At 46.3% G+C, this 16,937-nt stretch overlaps 1 protein-coding gene across 1 annotated transcript; it reads right to left on the bottom strand.

Annotated features, from left to right (window-relative positions):
- Positions 1–7,821: 7,821 nt before the first annotated feature.
- LOC124698579 lies at positions 7,822–15,614 on the bottom strand. Its single transcript, XM_047231063.1, has 3 exons — positions 15,375–15,614; positions 8,542–8,639; positions 7,822–8,253 (listed from the first exon to the last, which is right to left on the bottom strand). The coding sequence occupies exons 1-3, from the start codon at positions 15,439–15,441 to the stop codon at positions 8,029–8,031; spliced, it is 390 nt and encodes a 129-aa protein (XP_047087019.1). The 5' UTR covers positions 15,442–15,614; the 3' UTR covers positions 7,822–8,028.
- Between the last annotated feature and the right edge of the window lie 1,323 nt (positions 15,615–16,937).

Raw genomic sequence — 16,937 nt, 5'->3', positions numbered from 1 at the left:
GAAAGTGAATACCCGAAAGAGGAAGAACTTTATGCTCAAGCTTCGTCATAACAATGGATGAGTGACTACACATGATGAGAAGCAAAAGGTGGCCCAATCTCACTTCAAAGCGTCCATTGGGCGCGCCAATCCCCGCTTCATCTCCTTCAATTGGGACGCTCTTAATCTCCCTTCTCCAAACTTGGACGGGTTGGATGATGCCTTCACGGAGAAGGAAGTCAAATAGGCCATCATGGACATGCCATCCGATAAGGCCCCGGGGTCGGACGGTTTCAATGGGAGGTTCTTTAAGGCATGTTGGGAGATTATTAAAGGTGATGTCATGGCGGCTATGAACCGTTTCTCCAATCTTCGCGCTAGGAATCTTCATTGGCTGGACACCGCTAGCATTGTGCTCCTACCAAAGAAGGATGGGGCCAAAGGGATCACCGATTTTAGGCCTATTAGCCTCATCCACGGGTTCGCCAAGATTGTGGCGAAGGTTCTCTCTAGGCGGCTGGCCCCTCGGATGAATGACATCGTCTCGCAGGCGCAAAGTGCGTTCATAAAGTCTAGAAGCATCCATGACAACTTCATGTTTGTCCGCAACTATGCTCGTTGGCTTCATCGAAGGAAGAAGGCTTCTCTCCTCTTCAAGCTTGACATTAGGGAAGCATTCGACCAAGTCCGATGGGACTACATCCTTGAGCTCCTTCAACACCCCGGCTTCCCTCCTCGATTCCGGGATTGGCTCATGGCTCGTTTTGGCTCCTCCTCATCAAGGATCCTTCTAAACGGCATTCCCAGGAACCCCATAAAGCACGGCCGTGGGTTACGGCAAGGAGACCCACTTTCTCCTCTTCTCTTCTACATTGCCATAGACCCACTCTAGCTCATTCTTCAAGTAGCTACCGACATTGGCCTCCTTAGCCGCCTTCCCGGGAGAGGTGCTAGATTCCAGACCTCCCTCTACGCCGATGATGCGGCCATATTCATGGTTCCTATTCAAGAGGAGATCTCCTCTCTCGCGCAAATCTTGGGCAACTTTGGCATGGTCACCGGCCTCTTGACAAACTTCGAAAAGAGCTTTGTCACCCCAATTAGATGCAATGATATCGACCTCGCTCAGGTTCTCAATGGGCTTCCGGCCACTACGACATCATTCCCTTTGAAGTACCTTGGCCTTCCTCTTGGAGTGCGAAGGCTCAAGAGAACCCACTACCAATATCTTGAGGATAAGGCCGTGGCTAGCCTTGCTCCCTTGCATGGGAGATACTTCAACATCGCCGGAAGAAAGGCCCTTGTCAAGTCGGTTCTCACCTCCCAAGTGGTTTACCCTCTCACGGCCCTTCATGTTCTGGTGGAGCCGGTGCAAGCTATCACTAAACTCATTCGGAGTTTCTTTTGGGTGGGTTCCGAAAATGCGACCGGGGGGAAGTGCAAGGTTAACTAGACTGTCGTTTGCCGCCCCACTTCTCTTGGTGGCTTTGGCATCCTCAACATGGAGAAATTTGGGAGGGCCTTACACCTCCGTTGGCCTTGGTTATCTTGGACGGCGCCGGAGAAGCCTTGGGTTGGGATGGAGAACCCTTGCAATGAGGAGGATATGGAGCTTTTCCACGCGCTCACCAAGGTCAACATTGGAGATGGGAATAAAGCGAGTTTTTGGCATGATCCTTGGGCGGATGGCCTCAGCGCCAAATGCGTAGCCCCCCTCCATCTTTGCCATGTCCAAGAAGAAGGGCTGGAATGTGAGGAATTCCATTGCCGACAATGCTTGGGTCCTCCACCTTGATACTTCGGCGGGCCTCTCGGTACAAAATCTGCAGGAATTCATCACGCTTTGGTCGCACACCTCCCAGATCACTCTTCATGATGATGTTCCAGACTCCATCATTTGGAAGCTTAGCAACAATGGTGCCTACTCTTGCTCATCAGCTTATAAAGCGCAGTTCACGGGGATAATTCGATCATGCATGGATTCCATCGTTTGGAAGGCTTGGGCTCCTCCCAAATGCAAGCTCTTCTCCTAGCTCATCATCCAAAACCGCGTTTGGACGGTGGACCGGCTTGCAAAGCGGGGTGGCCAAATGGGAGAGTTTGTCCTCTTTGTCGGCGTCATGACGAGACGGCATCTCACCTTCTCTTCAAGTGCCGCTTCTCTATTCGGATTTGGAAGATGGTCAAGGATTGGCTTCACATACACGACTTCGATCCTTTCTCATGGGAAGGGTTTGACAATGTCGAGCTTTGGTGGACCTCCGTCGTGCTTGCTCATGGAGGTCGAAAGAAAGCTATGGCCACCCTCTTCATGTTGGTTGCGTGGGAGTTATGGAATGAGCGCAACGCTAGGACTTTCAAGCATGTGGACACCGTGCCTACCATCATCTTCGATCGTATCAAATCGGAAGCTAGAACTTGGGTTATTACCGGTGCCAAACATTTAGATTTTTTCATGGCGGGAGACTAGGCTTTTGTGACCTCGGTGTGGTTGTAAGACTAAACTAAAACTTGGCTTCCCAAGCTTCTTCTTTACTAATAAATTAAGGCAAATTCGTTTGCCTTTTCTTCAACGAAAAAAAGGTCCCATGAGATAAGATTGATAGGGTTCAAATTAGGCTCCTCCTCCATGGAAGTGGAACTCATCACCCGGTGTTTCACATTAACTTGTGCGAAGATTTTCCATCGAGGACAGCCGTCTTTTTCATACACCACTCGCTCGGCGGGGAAGGAGGAAGCAGTAGAGCCGTCGCTAGCGGGGTACGGGATGGATCAAGAGAAGGAGCTAGTGCACCGTCGAAAGAAGATGGCCGACGCACCCAAGGCTTAAAAGATACGGATCTGTAGAAGAAAAAAGGGTAATTATAAGAAAAGGACGAGTTAAGAAAAATATCACCTGATGAGATTGCTACTTTGCTGTACTTTGTATCTTTGTGCGCTTACGCAGCTCTCTCACGGCTCACGCACACCCAAAAAGCGAGAAACGTGTGCTATCGCAGCCAAATTAACACGAGCCGTCAGATCTCAAGAAACAGCGTAACCACTGATCAACAGCAGCACTGACCTCGACGAGCTGAAAATAGTTTTTTTTTTTTAACAAGGGGAGCCCCGAAGGGCCTGGATGCATTATATTAAAGTACAAACAGTGGAGGTGTACAATATTATGGAGGACCCCATAAGAAAACGAAAATAACACATGGATCCCCAATTTATGTGGAGAAGACCCCTCTGAAAGATTTGAGAAGCAATCAGGTCCCTCCCTATCTCCGCTGCCGAGCCAAGGATCAGCTGCACCGCCGCCAAGCACCGCCGCGGGGACGGAACCACTTGCTTCGATGCCGACGTTGAACGCGGTCGCTGACCCAAAAGAAAGCCTCCGATGGAGGTTTGAATTATGCCGGAGCTCACCGGCTTTGACGGACGGCACTCAGCCGTTAAGATGATGCCCGCCGATGTTGCTTCCAAGCTCCGGCAGTCCCCAACCCAAGAGTCCTCGCTAGCTCCGTCTGTGTCAAGCGACCCGCACTCCATCACATCACTCCTGCCACGGGTGGGTGAAGGCGGGCAGAAGTGGTCGGAGAAACGAGGAGAACTCCGGCGGAAGGGGAAAGACCGAAACTCCCCTGAGCGCTCTGGCCACGCCCTCCGTTCACTTTCACCCTTTTCCTCTTCCTCGCCGCCACGGCCGGCCAAGAGGAACAGGGGAGAACAGCGGCCATCGAAGCTGGGCGAGCACTAGACTGAATGAGCAGATATCCCGAGCCGCGGACGGCGCTCCACCTGCAACTAGCTTCCACCGCGGAAGCGTCATGCCGGGAGCTTCGCTGCAACCTCCCAACGCTGCTCCAGCGCGCTGAGGAGTAGCTCGGCGTGAAGCGGCCGCACAAGAGACAGCAGCCACACCCGGTCGACGACCTGCAGCAGCGCACCAGTCTCTCCACCTTCCCCTCGCCACCACGGCCGGCCCGAAGGAGAGAAACAACGATAGCGCTGCAGAAGCAGAGCATGTGACCAGACACGCACTTATTGAACAGCTTCTCATCCACATGCAGCACCACCAGGAATCCCCGCCGAAGGAACTCGTTCGGGATGCACTTGGAAGGCCTGCCGGCGCCGCGCGGACACGCCAGAGAAAAGAAGCTGACCAAGAACCGAGTAGGAGATGACCTTCCGCAGCCCACTCCTCCCTTGCCACCACAGCCGGTCAAGGAGCAGAGCATCAGCCACTCACAGCTCAGCCTGGCAGAGGCCTTATTGAGAGAGGATCTGATGGCCACGCTCAACGCCGTTTCAAGAACGGCGACGGAGAGGCAGATCAGCAGCCGCCGGTACTGGCCAAAGGAGCCCGACAGCCACCTCCCGGCATCACGCCGAAACCAGGCAAACAGCCTAAAACTACACCTAGTATAAACACTACTTGCACCGGCATCTCTCCTCCGCCTCCCTCGACCGGCAACGCCGGCGAGTTTGGCTAGCTGAAAATAGTTTGAGGAAAGCTAGCCCGAAAGCAGCAGCTACGGTGCATGCACCAGCGGTGTGGGCACACCCATTATCGCTCCGTTCTAAAGTACTACCTGAGTCCTTGTTTTACGTGTCTTTTGTTTAACCAAAAATTACTTTAAATATATAAAAATGGTTTGTATGAAATTAACATTATTAGAAAGTGATTTTCAATACGAATCTAACGGTTCTAATTATATATAATATAAATAAAATTTTGTTACTCAATTTTTATGGTTAAAATTTGTCTCAGAATATGTGTGCGTATTGTTCCTTGAAACGGAGGTAGTACTAAGGGTATATTTAGCTTTATCTGAAGTCAATCTTAGTTAAATTTGACGAACTTTTTAAAAAAGTAGAAACATTTATGGCATTAGATCGGTATCACTAGACTCATCTTGACATGTAGTTTCAAAAAATACTAATTTGATATCACATATTTCGTTACTTTTGTGTAAAAAGATAGTCAAATTTTTAGAAAAAAGTTAAAGCACTTAGGACATCTCCAGCGGCCTGACGCAAACGGATCAAAGTATCTGTTTCGGTCCGCACGGACAGAAAATGGGTAAACCTCTAGCCCATCAGCTTGACGCACTGTGACAGGCCTATCAGCACCGACGCAGTCATGACTCAAATTTAGGTTCGAATTGCTTCACCGGGATGCATCATGGACGCACCACCCGTCCGCTCCCTGCTGCCTCGGGCCCGCCTCGCAATGAAACATGGCCTGAATCGTGTCCTCTCTAGCGATGGCCTGCGATGACGCGTTTTGGCTTCACCACCGCTCCAAGACGTGCGGGGGGGGGGGGGCTTCTACGCCGCCATCAAGGGCACACTCTTGGATACCCGCGGAGGAATTGAAGGCCGGTGCTCGGTCGTTCTTTTTAAGATCATCAGAAACGCCCCTGTCATCGCCCCATTTTCACATTCACTCAAGCCTTCCAATTTCGCTGGCAACTTCCAGAAGACACCATGGGCAAAAGGGTGTTTCCATGGAGGAAGCCAAAGAAGAACGACGAGGAGGCCGTGTTCTCATTGGCTACCACGCGAACGCGTGTCTAGCCGCGTCCATGTGGCCGCGGAGGAGCCACCAAAGCCCGAGAGGCAGCTCTTCTTCGGCGAGGAAATCTCAGGCAAGGAAACCCAGGATGACACTGACGACTTCGTGGGCTACCTCGCCTACATGGCCGAGGTCGCCAAGGAGGAGGGAACTCTTGACCGGCTCCCAGCCCAGCCAAACGACATGGACGAAAGGAGGCGAAGAGGCCCGCAATCCTTGTTTCCGAACAGCTGGAGCCACCGTGGCCACAACCCAGCTATGCTAGTGCGGTCATGTTGGCAGGCGTCTCCAAGGAGGAGGCAGTCAGGCTGGCCTTGCAGGTCTCAACCACACCGCCCACGCCCTCGCCATTGCCTGCTCCTGCCGCAGTCGCTCCTCCTCCTGCACCGGTGATCACCATGGACGTGTTGGTGCCTAACTGGCCATGGGAGATGCCCGTGCTCGTCGTCTTGACCCAGCTTCCCAACGATGACGAGTAGTGGGCTAGGGTTTAAAGTCTTTGGAGTATTGTGTTTTCAAGTTGTATGCATTTTCTTGTTTTGTAAATTATGTTATCTTATCTATGAAATATATGAAAACCAATACATTTGCACGGGGCAGCCTGGACAGTCTCCCGACTCAAAGTCTCAAATGGACATATGATGCAACGAGTCTAATTTCATATCCGCGGTCCGATCCAAATAGATCGAAACGGATGCTTTTCGTATCCGCCGGCTGGCCCATGGAGGGAGTAAACGGAACAAGTGCATTGCAACAGAAGCCGGCCGGCCAGACAGAAGTGCGCCAACTGCCAAAGGATTCTCAACGTACGCACGCGCACTGTTTGCACGGAGTTGGAAGCCGTATGCATAAATAAAGTTCCCATAAGCTTCACACACAGAACAGTGCAAAAAATGATTCCCGCTGTTTGCACGGAGTTGGAAAGGCGTACGCACAAAGTTTTCCAGATGTCCTGGTTAGGCAGTCGCGGTGTCCCACCACACAACTTTGATACTTCCTGCTACCCTGAAAAGAAAGCAAGTTGTCCTTGAGCTATTGATCGAGCTCGAAATCGCAAGTATTTCTAGTGGGGCACTGACATCTACCACTGACGTTAATCGTTAGTGGAAAAAAGGAAGGAATTGAAAGAGCAAGGTCGCTCTCACGGGCAAAGACATATGGAAGAGGAGTTGTTGGCCTTTGGCCATGGAGTGGGCACACGTTGGCTAGGTCAGGTGTACCGTGTACGTGCAATCAAACCCAACTTACCTGTACCGCAATGGCGCAATGTCTAATGTTGTCACGCCATATCGAATTGGTGTATTTTACTTTCTCAAACTATCGATTTGATACTATACTATCTATTGCTATGGCTGTTTCGTTTCGTTCCTTTATTATTTTAGGAGAAGAAGAAGAGGAGGTGCTCTGCTTTCGCGTTATGTACAAATGAACAGCTGTAAAATGTCAAGTGCCAGGAAAGGAACCGAAAAAAGAACAAGAAAACTAAAGAACCTCCCAGCAACAGGAGGGTTTAGGGTAGGGAAGACTCCTAAAAAGGTTATTCTGTTCCTTTCATTCCGAAGATGCCAAATCGGACAAACGACACCCGTTTTCGTTCTCAAGAGCGGTAAACCCAATATGCTTCAAAGAATAGATCGGCAGGCATCTCGAAAAATAGATCAGTGGACTTTCCAAAAAATAAGAAAAGAAGACAATGCAGCTAGTGACCCTCTGACCGGGCAACAACCGGAACCGCATGTAACTGCTCAGCTCAGGCTTTACTTACAAGCAAGCGAGGTAAGCAGCCTACTACTATGGGCACCACATCCTTTCTCGTACTTGTTTTCCTTGATAGCACATCTGCTCGTGCCATTCGCGTCGAAAGGGGCAACATGCGCCAACCAAGATGCATGGCCTCAGAGCTTTCCATCAAGCTTTACTGCCATGATCAAAACGAAGAGAGCATCTGGACGGTTTTATAGATATCAAGTCGCCATTCGATCGGTTACATCGTCATGACATTAAATGGCACGTTCACGTCCGGTCCCTGCCCAAGCCACTATAACTAATCATTACGACCCCTTGCTAAAAAATCAAAGACTATAATCATCACGAAATGAAATGCCAAGCGAGATGTCATGATGGCAAACAAAACACCAGGAAGGCACATCAATTATCGAGTGATACGGACACAAACCCACCAAGCAACGCTTCAACAACCTTGGCCGATGAGTGCTACCCATTTTCCACACTGTTAACCTCATATAGCAGGAATAATCAGACACGAGGAACCAAACAAAATTGTGGTATAGTGACACAAACTTCTCCATCCGAAACAAACCCAATTTTCCAGAGCAGCAGAGGCACAGTACATATGATTTGAAGTATAAATGCCACTGGTAATAATTAGGCCAATGACCCGCACGAATTCCAATTACACCAGTGATAGATAGCTGAACTTTTAACTGACTGTTGACATCACGGGATGTTCCGGTGGATCCTTTGTAGGGTTACTTGACATGGTGACCAGCATTGTTGTAGCGGTGGAAGTCCCTTGTGAAGCCTGCTTTGTTATCCCGGCCGGTTCCAGGCACCTTCCGATCAGCTTCCTTCACCTTGATGTTCTTATCACGGTGCCCGGATGTAGCTAAAGCTTCTTCTTGCTTCTTTCCCCGAGATGGCGCTGCCCAGTGAGGACCAAGATAAATGTTCTCCGTGTCCTTGGTAGGCTCTTGCTGAAGGCATCAGATATAAATAAAGTAAGGAAAAGGGAAGACGACAATTATCCACCCAGCGACAGCCAGATTCCCCAGCTTTGGTACTGCACAATACAAGTTACTTGTTTTGTGGAATTAAATTCCACCTTATGTTAGGGCAGTTATGTTTCCTAAAGCAGGGCACTATGTTTCTTGCTACTTTACAGTGCAAGTTGGTCATCGTTCATGCACAAGCAAATAAAGATATGCCAGTGTTGTTACTTTGGTAAAGAGTTCCAGAATAGAATAGCGTGATTGGAAAGAGACCTTTGGAGGTGGTTGAGGTGCAGAAGCCTGTGAAACTTCCCAGTCACCCTGATCAGATTCTTCAACGCTCAAGCTTGGAATCACAAAGTCGTCATTATCTGTCACATGTAACAAGTTGAACCTGAGAACATGTATCCAAGGGAACAAACTGGTGTCCTGTCCACCCCAAAAGGTACTAGATAAGGTAAACTGGAAATTGGTCAACAGTTGCTATTTATTTTATCAGCATAGCGATAGCACAAAAAATCTAATATGAAGAGATTGACAAGCAGAATCCTGAAACAACGAAAGCTGATGAATACATATCAGAGACCTATGTTTTGTGCACACTCCGCACATAATCATTTCACTTTCAAAACTCTAAAAGGCACGTAGACAGCACACAGTTATCTTCAAACTTTTTATAACTATCCTGAGTCTAACTTCTATACAAGAGATCTTCAGGAGGTTTTCTAATTTTCAATACTATATAGATGAGATGACACCACACAGCGTAAGATCCATGGTAGTAGAAATACTGAACCCAGACGTAGAACTTGCAGCATTCATGTACAAACTTGCGGGGCTTCAAAATGTCGAAACAGGCGTGAAAGTTGACAATTCTGATCCTTCTCAGGAACTGTAGGTATAAATGATCCCATCCTAATATTTCAATCAAACCTGATTATTTAGGTCAGTGCCAGCCACTGTGGCGGTATGCTTACACATGTCAACGTCAAGGTCATCCGAGCGAAATTTTCGCGGATTTCAGCTCCTCTCCATCCCTAAATATGTTATCTTATTTTGGTAGACTTTGGTGGAAACGAAATGTGGCATAGATCACGCAGCGTAGATGAATTGTTCAGATTAGAGCACCTACGGCAATGGGCTGCTGAAAAGCTTCATTCAACTGGGAAGACTGTACAGTTGAAATGTTTCTCGTCCTAAGGGTAATGTTGTGTGGGGCATTTGTGTATCCTAAATCATCAATCCTTTTGTTTCGAAGAAGAAGAGGAAAGAACTTAATACGGGGCCATTTATTTCCCTCTTCGTGAATATGAAGTTTTACCTGCATTACTAAGGTCATTGCATGAAACATGGGTTCGAGAGACTAATATTTTTCTTTTTCTGTGTGGTGAACACACCGTGACCTTGCTTGACATGCTTCTAATATCAGGCCTTCCTTTATTTGGAGATCATCCTTGTTCCTACATGGCCTGATCAAATCGATCATCTTCCGTCGATAAATATGTTAGATCCTTCTAAGTTTCTATTCCCAAACTTCCAAATCCTACCGTTCATTTAGGAAAAAAAAATCCATCATCTCACTCTAAATTTAATGGAGGCGTGACTTTCCAAGTTTGCTGTGATCGTTTTCACGATGAATAAGAATACCCTTTGTGTTTACCTCCTCCCAAAAGAGTACATATATAGCTTCCATCGCCCTCTGACATTGTTTTTACGTGGTTCTTGGTGGAGGACCATATATTCGCTCGAGTGTCCTTATAATGGCATCTTGGGATCATTTCAGGGAGCAGGATAAAAACGTCTCCTCTAGCACGTTGCTCCCTATATTATTCTATTTGAAAATTTAATATTAATCTGTTGCTCCTTCTTATGAAAAGAGAAATTGGCCAGTGCAATATATTGAAGGGCGGATGCGTTACTATTTAAAGAAACCATTTGAAGACAAAGTGAAATGAAAACGTCGCCCCGATGTTAATAAACTGCTAATGCAATCAACCATAGACAACACTATGTTCCGGTTTCCAATTTCTTACATGCGATTTTATTCAAGACCGAGACAATAATATTTGGAATCCCTATAGCTCGACCAACCTAGTTGGACTGTTGGAGTGGTTAAAATACAGAAAGCTTTCACAACTTCTTCCCATCGAGGTAGCTTCAATGGAGGGGTGCTACTGAAGACCTATACATAGCTGAGAGGCTGAGCCAAACCACCCTAATTTGGTCAGCTTATACACAGCAGAGGCCATTCGGATTGCATAAAGTGGTCGCATTTAATAGAAAAAATTCCTTATTTGACAGTAGTTAAAATGTTGATTCCCTGTTTGACACTGCGAAACTTTTTCTTCCCTATTTGACACTTGGGCTAAATTTAGTTCCGTATTTGACATCACCGTCCATTCCATTACACTTTGCCGTCAGGTTCTTTTTCCTTGGACCAAGCTACCCCTCCGCTAATCCGTGTGCAACGCTGGAAAAAAAAACTAATCCAATCATCCCGTCCTGTCGAGAAATAATGCCACCCATGTACCCGAGCCATAGCGGCGGCACGAAACATAGTGGCGGCGGCGAGAGCTATGGGAGGCCACAGGGTGGCTGCGGAGGGCGCCCAAGACGGATCAAGGCTCGGGACGGCGACCCAGGCATGACGGCGGAGGGAAGGCAAGGCACGGCAGCAGAGCACCCGTCAGCAAGCTCAGATGCAGGCTCAGGCCATGGCAGGGCTGCGGAGCGCCCGTTGGCGAGATCCGCTGCAGCCTGCAGTTATGGGCCATGGCACCTCTTAGGAGTGCCCGTACGTGAGCTTACCCGCAGGCAAGGGCCATGCCGCGGCTGTGGCTGCAGGGTTGGCGGCGGATGCGGGCTCAAGCTCGAGCTTGGGGACTACTTGATCGACCATAAGCGCTAGCCTATCTTCAAGGATCTCTTACGATTTTAATGGACAATTTTTGCATAATCTAGTCAATGATTTTTTCCATACAAAGTGTTGCATACAGTTCTAGTGTGTTTCTTGTGGAGTTGGTCAGTGGAGGGGGGATGTGTATGATAGAAAGCATTATTGATGTGTCAATTCTATTGATTGTTCAATTCCTCATTTTCTACAGAGAATTTTATTCTCATCCCATAATATCTATCATCGTATATGTACGAAATTTTCAGCATCAAGATGGCGTAGAATGGAGCTGTTAGCTTTTATGTCTCCATTTTTTCACTATTACTTTCTTTTAATAGTGAGTCGGCTTGTCGGCTGTTAACTCAAGTATACAGAAAAGGAGCAGCTTCCAGCTTCCTTTTCATCAGCCTGGTTTCTTATCTTCATTAATTTCCACATGTTTTAAACATGTACAAGAAAGAATGGCAATTCTTTTTGTTAGATCATTATGACATCAGAAGGGTGGCGCCAAATAGGGATTATTATATATCTGTACTACAATAGTTTGGCATATTATTTTCTGGGAATATTTCAGAAGATCCGTTCCTTGGAGCTATGCCAGCTATGGTCAAATTACAGGGAAGGTTCTGCCAAGTTTTTGAATTTTTTGAAATAAAATCTGAGGACTATGTTTTTAAATTTGAAGTCAGTTAAGTGACCAAATGTATGGGTTTCATTTGGCCATTTAACCTCGAGCAAATATGTCACAGTTTTCTTGTTTTTGTTTTGTGCAAAATTTTGGTCATATAATGCACTAGGGGCAAAATCATCTTTACATATCCCTATTTAATACCGTTCATGCTCAAAATGAACTAGAGTGTCAAATAAGGAACTAAATTAAGCCCAAGTGTCAAATAGGCAAGAAAAAGTTTTGCAGTGTCAAATAAGATATTCTCTCCATTTAATACGCCATGACCAAGGGGAGTCTAGTATCTATATTCTTCAGGCCAATTTGCTGGATTGAATTTATAAACATGTTACACCCTCCGATTCAAATTAATTGACTCAACTTTGTCTAGATACGGGCATGTTTGTTGACTAGATACATCTATGTCTAGACAAAGTTGAGACAATTAATATGAACCGAATGGAGTAGTAGAAGGCTTCATAAATTCAATCCACCAATTGGCCCAAGCCACAAAAGAATACCCCACATGTACGTCATTAAGTAGATACTACAACTCCACTTGGTCCTGGATTACGACTGGCATGCCCTTGTCATGTACAAGCTGACCAGTGGGGTGTATGGCACTTGTTGCCAGGTGCCACACACTGTCGGAACCCTCGTTCAGAGTGGTGTGGCTCAGCAATCCATAGGTCGTCCACATTAGTACCATGTGTGCATGCATACCCCGATGGGAAGAAAATGTGAAAGCTTTCTGCAAGTGACCTACTCCTAAAAAATGGGGTACGCACTCTGATAATAGAACTTCAGAAGAATCCAACTTATCTAGACAAAACATATTCTTCGTATGAATGTGATCTCCAAATAAAAGAAGGCCCGACATTAGAAGGTGTCAAGCAAGATCACAATGTTTTCACCACACAAAAAGTACTCCCTCCATCCATAAAAGGATGTCTTAGATTTGTCTAAAATTGGATGTATCTATACATTAAATAGTGTCTAGATACAGCTAAATTTTAACAAATCTAAGACATCCTTTTATGGATGGAGAGAGTATTAATCTCTCTATCCAGTAATGACCTTAATAATGCAGCGCAAACTTCATATTCAACAAGAAAGCAATAAATGACCCCAAATATATAGCATGTGCTCCCCTCTTCTTCCTTCAAAAATAAAGAACGATGATTTAGGAAACAAGTGCCCATCCCACATAGCCTTTAGGATGAGAAAATTATTTCAACTATCAGAACTTCCCAATCTAGACCTTTTGCTGCTATCCTAGTCCCTTGAGTAGGATGGTAATGGATCAAAGGAATAAGCATTAAGCGAAGATCCTAATTGCCCGCCAAGAGGATGTCTTGCAAGATCTCTTTGTGGTATTTGTTTATGACATCAAGGTCTACTGAATAATTTCATTTGAGCATCTATTAGGTTGGAATTCTCTAGCATTTGACTCCTTACTAAGCAATCTGGTAGACTAGAAAGGTACTACAGAAAAGGAAGAGTTCGCTAATTGGCTTAGCTGGATCCTTCATTGTGGATCTCAAAAAATAGGAGAAATATTGCCAGAAATGGACAAGGTAGCATTTTTTTTTAGAGAATGCAATGACATTGCGTTTCTTTTCATTGCAGAGAAGAGTTTGTTACAGTTTCACACCTCCTAGGAGGCTGTTTTACAGTTTGGCATTACAAATGATCAATGGACATCCCAGTCTGCAGGCAATATGGCACGAAGGCAAAGCGCCTCTGCTCAGGCCCAGAGTGCTGCCTCGGCTCTGATCTTCTCGTTTAGTCATGGGACTTAAGGGCGCTCTCCATCAAAGAAGCATGAGTTGTGCTGCCTCCAAGGCTTCGGCGTGGTCTGTCTCTGTCTCGCAGCGACCCACCAGTCGTTGAGGGAGAGCTTGTTGTCAGGCGGCCTGCAAGCGAGCTGTAGCCAAGACAGTGTATCATACCAGACCTGCCTCGAGAAGGGGCATGTTAGGATCAGATGCTGCATTGACTCTGGCTCTTGATCGCACAGCCGAACGATTGCAACGACGCGGACTACAACACCACAAGGTAGCATTTTCATTGCCTCTCCAAGAAAACAGTTCCTTTTATGCAAGAGCTGCCTCAATCACGAGTACACACCTAGTAGACATGATTGTTTTTCCTTCTAATCCAAGGTTAATGTTTTTCAGTGTGATTGTCTATCACAGCAAAAAAAAAAAGATTGATACTTGTGTAGTAAGCCTAGCTATGCAATATTCGGAAAGTAGGATAAGGTCAAGTGATATCAACTTGTTTGTCCACCAAAGGAACATGTTTGGCTGCTCCTGTTGGTGATTAGGCACAAAGGAATCAACCACCAGATGTACACATTGAAAGATTTGTACTTAGAAAGGTTCCGAGTTTTCCAAAACAATCAGCCTATTAGTTGAACTCTTTTGTGTCATCTGTCTAAATATTTTCACTGAGACTTATAAGACATGTCAACAGCTCAATAGCTAGATAGGTTATCTCAAATCAATAAATCCTGCTACCTCCACAGTCCTTTGTATGAGGTTCTTATGTCATTCTCATATAGTAAACTACTAAGAAACTTAATGGGTCAGCGGATCAAACATTGCACCCAACTACTTATCCTCATTCTCTTTGTTCTATATTTCTGAAATAGAGCTGTTTATTATCCGTTCTGTCGCTTCTTCCATTGGCTTGCCCTGCAGCACCAACTGCTGATAGACTTCAGCCCATAGTCTCCCCAGCCATGGCACCTGCCCCATGGGTTCCCATGTCCCAGGAACCGGAGACAGCTGAGTAAATTTTCACGTGCTGCCCATGGTCACGACAACTTTGGGGTTTTGCCCTCAGCTGAGCTGGCCATGGCTCTCCTGACTCCACTGGGATAGAATCATAGAATCCCCAGAGGAGTGGTAGCTGAATATGCACAAGAGCAGATCTCAGCGCAAAAAGAAGGATTTTGACACCATGGTACCCTTTATGTCTGGTCCATTTGGTGGGAGTGTCATAACATGGTTTTACAGGGGGGTCACGCAGTACGCAACGACAATCTGCTGGCAGATGTATTACCTAGTATCGCATGGTTTGAGTACAGAAAATGCGAGCAAATTTGTGAATAACTAATTGGCTTGAATAGACAAGTCACTTGTACTCCAAAACACCAAGGTTGGAACTATGCAGCAGACGCAGCATGCATATCTGGACCTGCGATTTTCATATAGAGCTCCCACAAGCAATACTACTGATAACTAACAACTTCGCAACTAGAATCCATAACTTGGAGCAATACCAATGATGACCAACAATTTTTCCATTCCCTCCACTTTACTCCCTATCAATATCATTCTTTATTGTTGGTGTTACTATTATGGATGGTGTTTTGGTTTGCATCCACCCCAGAACGCAGCAGAGATTAGATCACGCGCGCAGGATGATTCCATGGAACATTCACACATCAATATCACAAGCCACATGCTACTATTTTTCGAAAAACAAGCATGGATGTAAAGAAATCGAAGCTGCGAGGAAATAGTGCCCTGCGATTACCCCAGTCCTCGGTGTCGGCGGTGTCGGCCGCGGCGGCGGCGGGGCAGTTCAGGCGGTGCGGATCCATCGGGTACAAACGGACATCGAACTCCGGAGGCGGCGGGGCGCGAGAGCCCGAGCTGCAAAACTAGCTGCCCTGCCAAGATTCCGGCGGCGACGGGGAGAAGAAGACGGCCGCCAGCCTCGGAATCCTGGTGGGGAGGAGGAGATATAGCGAGCGAGGGGCTTCCGGATGGAAGCAAAAGCAACGGCGAGAAGAGGTTTGGAATTTGGAATCTGTGGCCTATGGGTGATTTCCCGCTTTTACCCTTTGTGCTTTGTCCAAGAGTGAAGAGCAGAACCGTTCGATCTTGCCATTCCTCCATGGTCTTTTGCTGGCGAGTTTGCAAGAATGAACTTTTTTTTTGGGGGAAACAAAATATATTATGCTAGCAAGCCGTCTTATTAAAAGCCTTTCGGTCCTCTTAGGTATCCTGGTAAAAAAAAAGGGTGCGTCTAAAACTTGTTGCAACTATCACATAATTGTTGCATCACTTGCGAGCTTGCTAAGAATGAACCTGGGGGTTCATCGACCCAAGTACAAGAACTACCAGAACTAAAACAGACTTTAGCAAGCTCGTGGGCTACCTTATTTGCTTCCCTATCACAATACTCAATAGACACATCACCAAAGCCACTCCGAAGGATAATACAACCGTCATATATAGCAGCTGATGTTGTAGCTGAGAACCCCCTGCTTCATAGTTTCCACCACTTGAGCACAATCTGTTTGAATAATGAAATTATTACAGCCAATCCTTTGCGCCAAAATCAGGCCTTCACGGAATGCTTATGCTTTCGCCATATGAGCATCCACTACATGGGGTAAAAACAATTGTGATGATGCCACACATTGTCCCGTGTAGTCTCTAATAACCACTCCCATTGCTCCTTTTCCCCCATTGCTCCTTTTCCCGAGTCCACATCAAAAGCCGCATCAATATTGAATTATTGATCATAAGTTCCCTTCTAGCGGCTTCTTTCATCCTTCCTTCTTCTTTGCTTGTGGCTGTTTCGAAGAAATCATATAGTTTCTAGTCATAACCACTATTGATATTGATGAACCGAAAGGGGATTGCACATTTTCACCATGCACTATTTGCATCCTCTCCCACCAAATGTACCAACCAGCAGTTAAGACCAATTCAGCAAAACCAATATTATCCAGATCTTGTAACCGGCCTCCTCTCATAATAATATCTTGTACCACAACCGATCCAGATCGATCCAGTTTTAGTACTTCGTTCAATTGATTTGTTATACCCAGGCATCTCCAAATCTCTTCCGCTCTAGCGCATGTAAAGAGCATATGCTTAATGTTCTCACAACCTACCCTGCAGATAGGGCATCCCCTTGATTACCAATGTGTCTATTAGTAAGCACACCCCGGCAAGGAATCATACCATGCAAGACTCTTCATCCAAAAATCTTGATTTTACTTGGAATAGAGGTTTCGATCCCTAATCTTACAAGTATGAATCTCTCTCTATCTCAGTACAAGTGGGTTGTAATGGATGAGGTGGT

Source organism: Lolium rigidum, chromosome 3 (assembly GCF_022539505.1).
Source record: "Lolium rigidum isolate FL_2022 chromosome 3, APGP_CSIRO_Lrig_0.1, whole genome shotgun sequence".
Taxonomy (NCBI): Eukaryota; Viridiplantae; Streptophyta; class Magnoliopsida; order Poales; family Poaceae; genus Lolium; species Lolium rigidum.
Note: the sequence above shows the minus strand (reverse complement) of the source record. Positions and strands in the feature narration are given on the sequence as shown.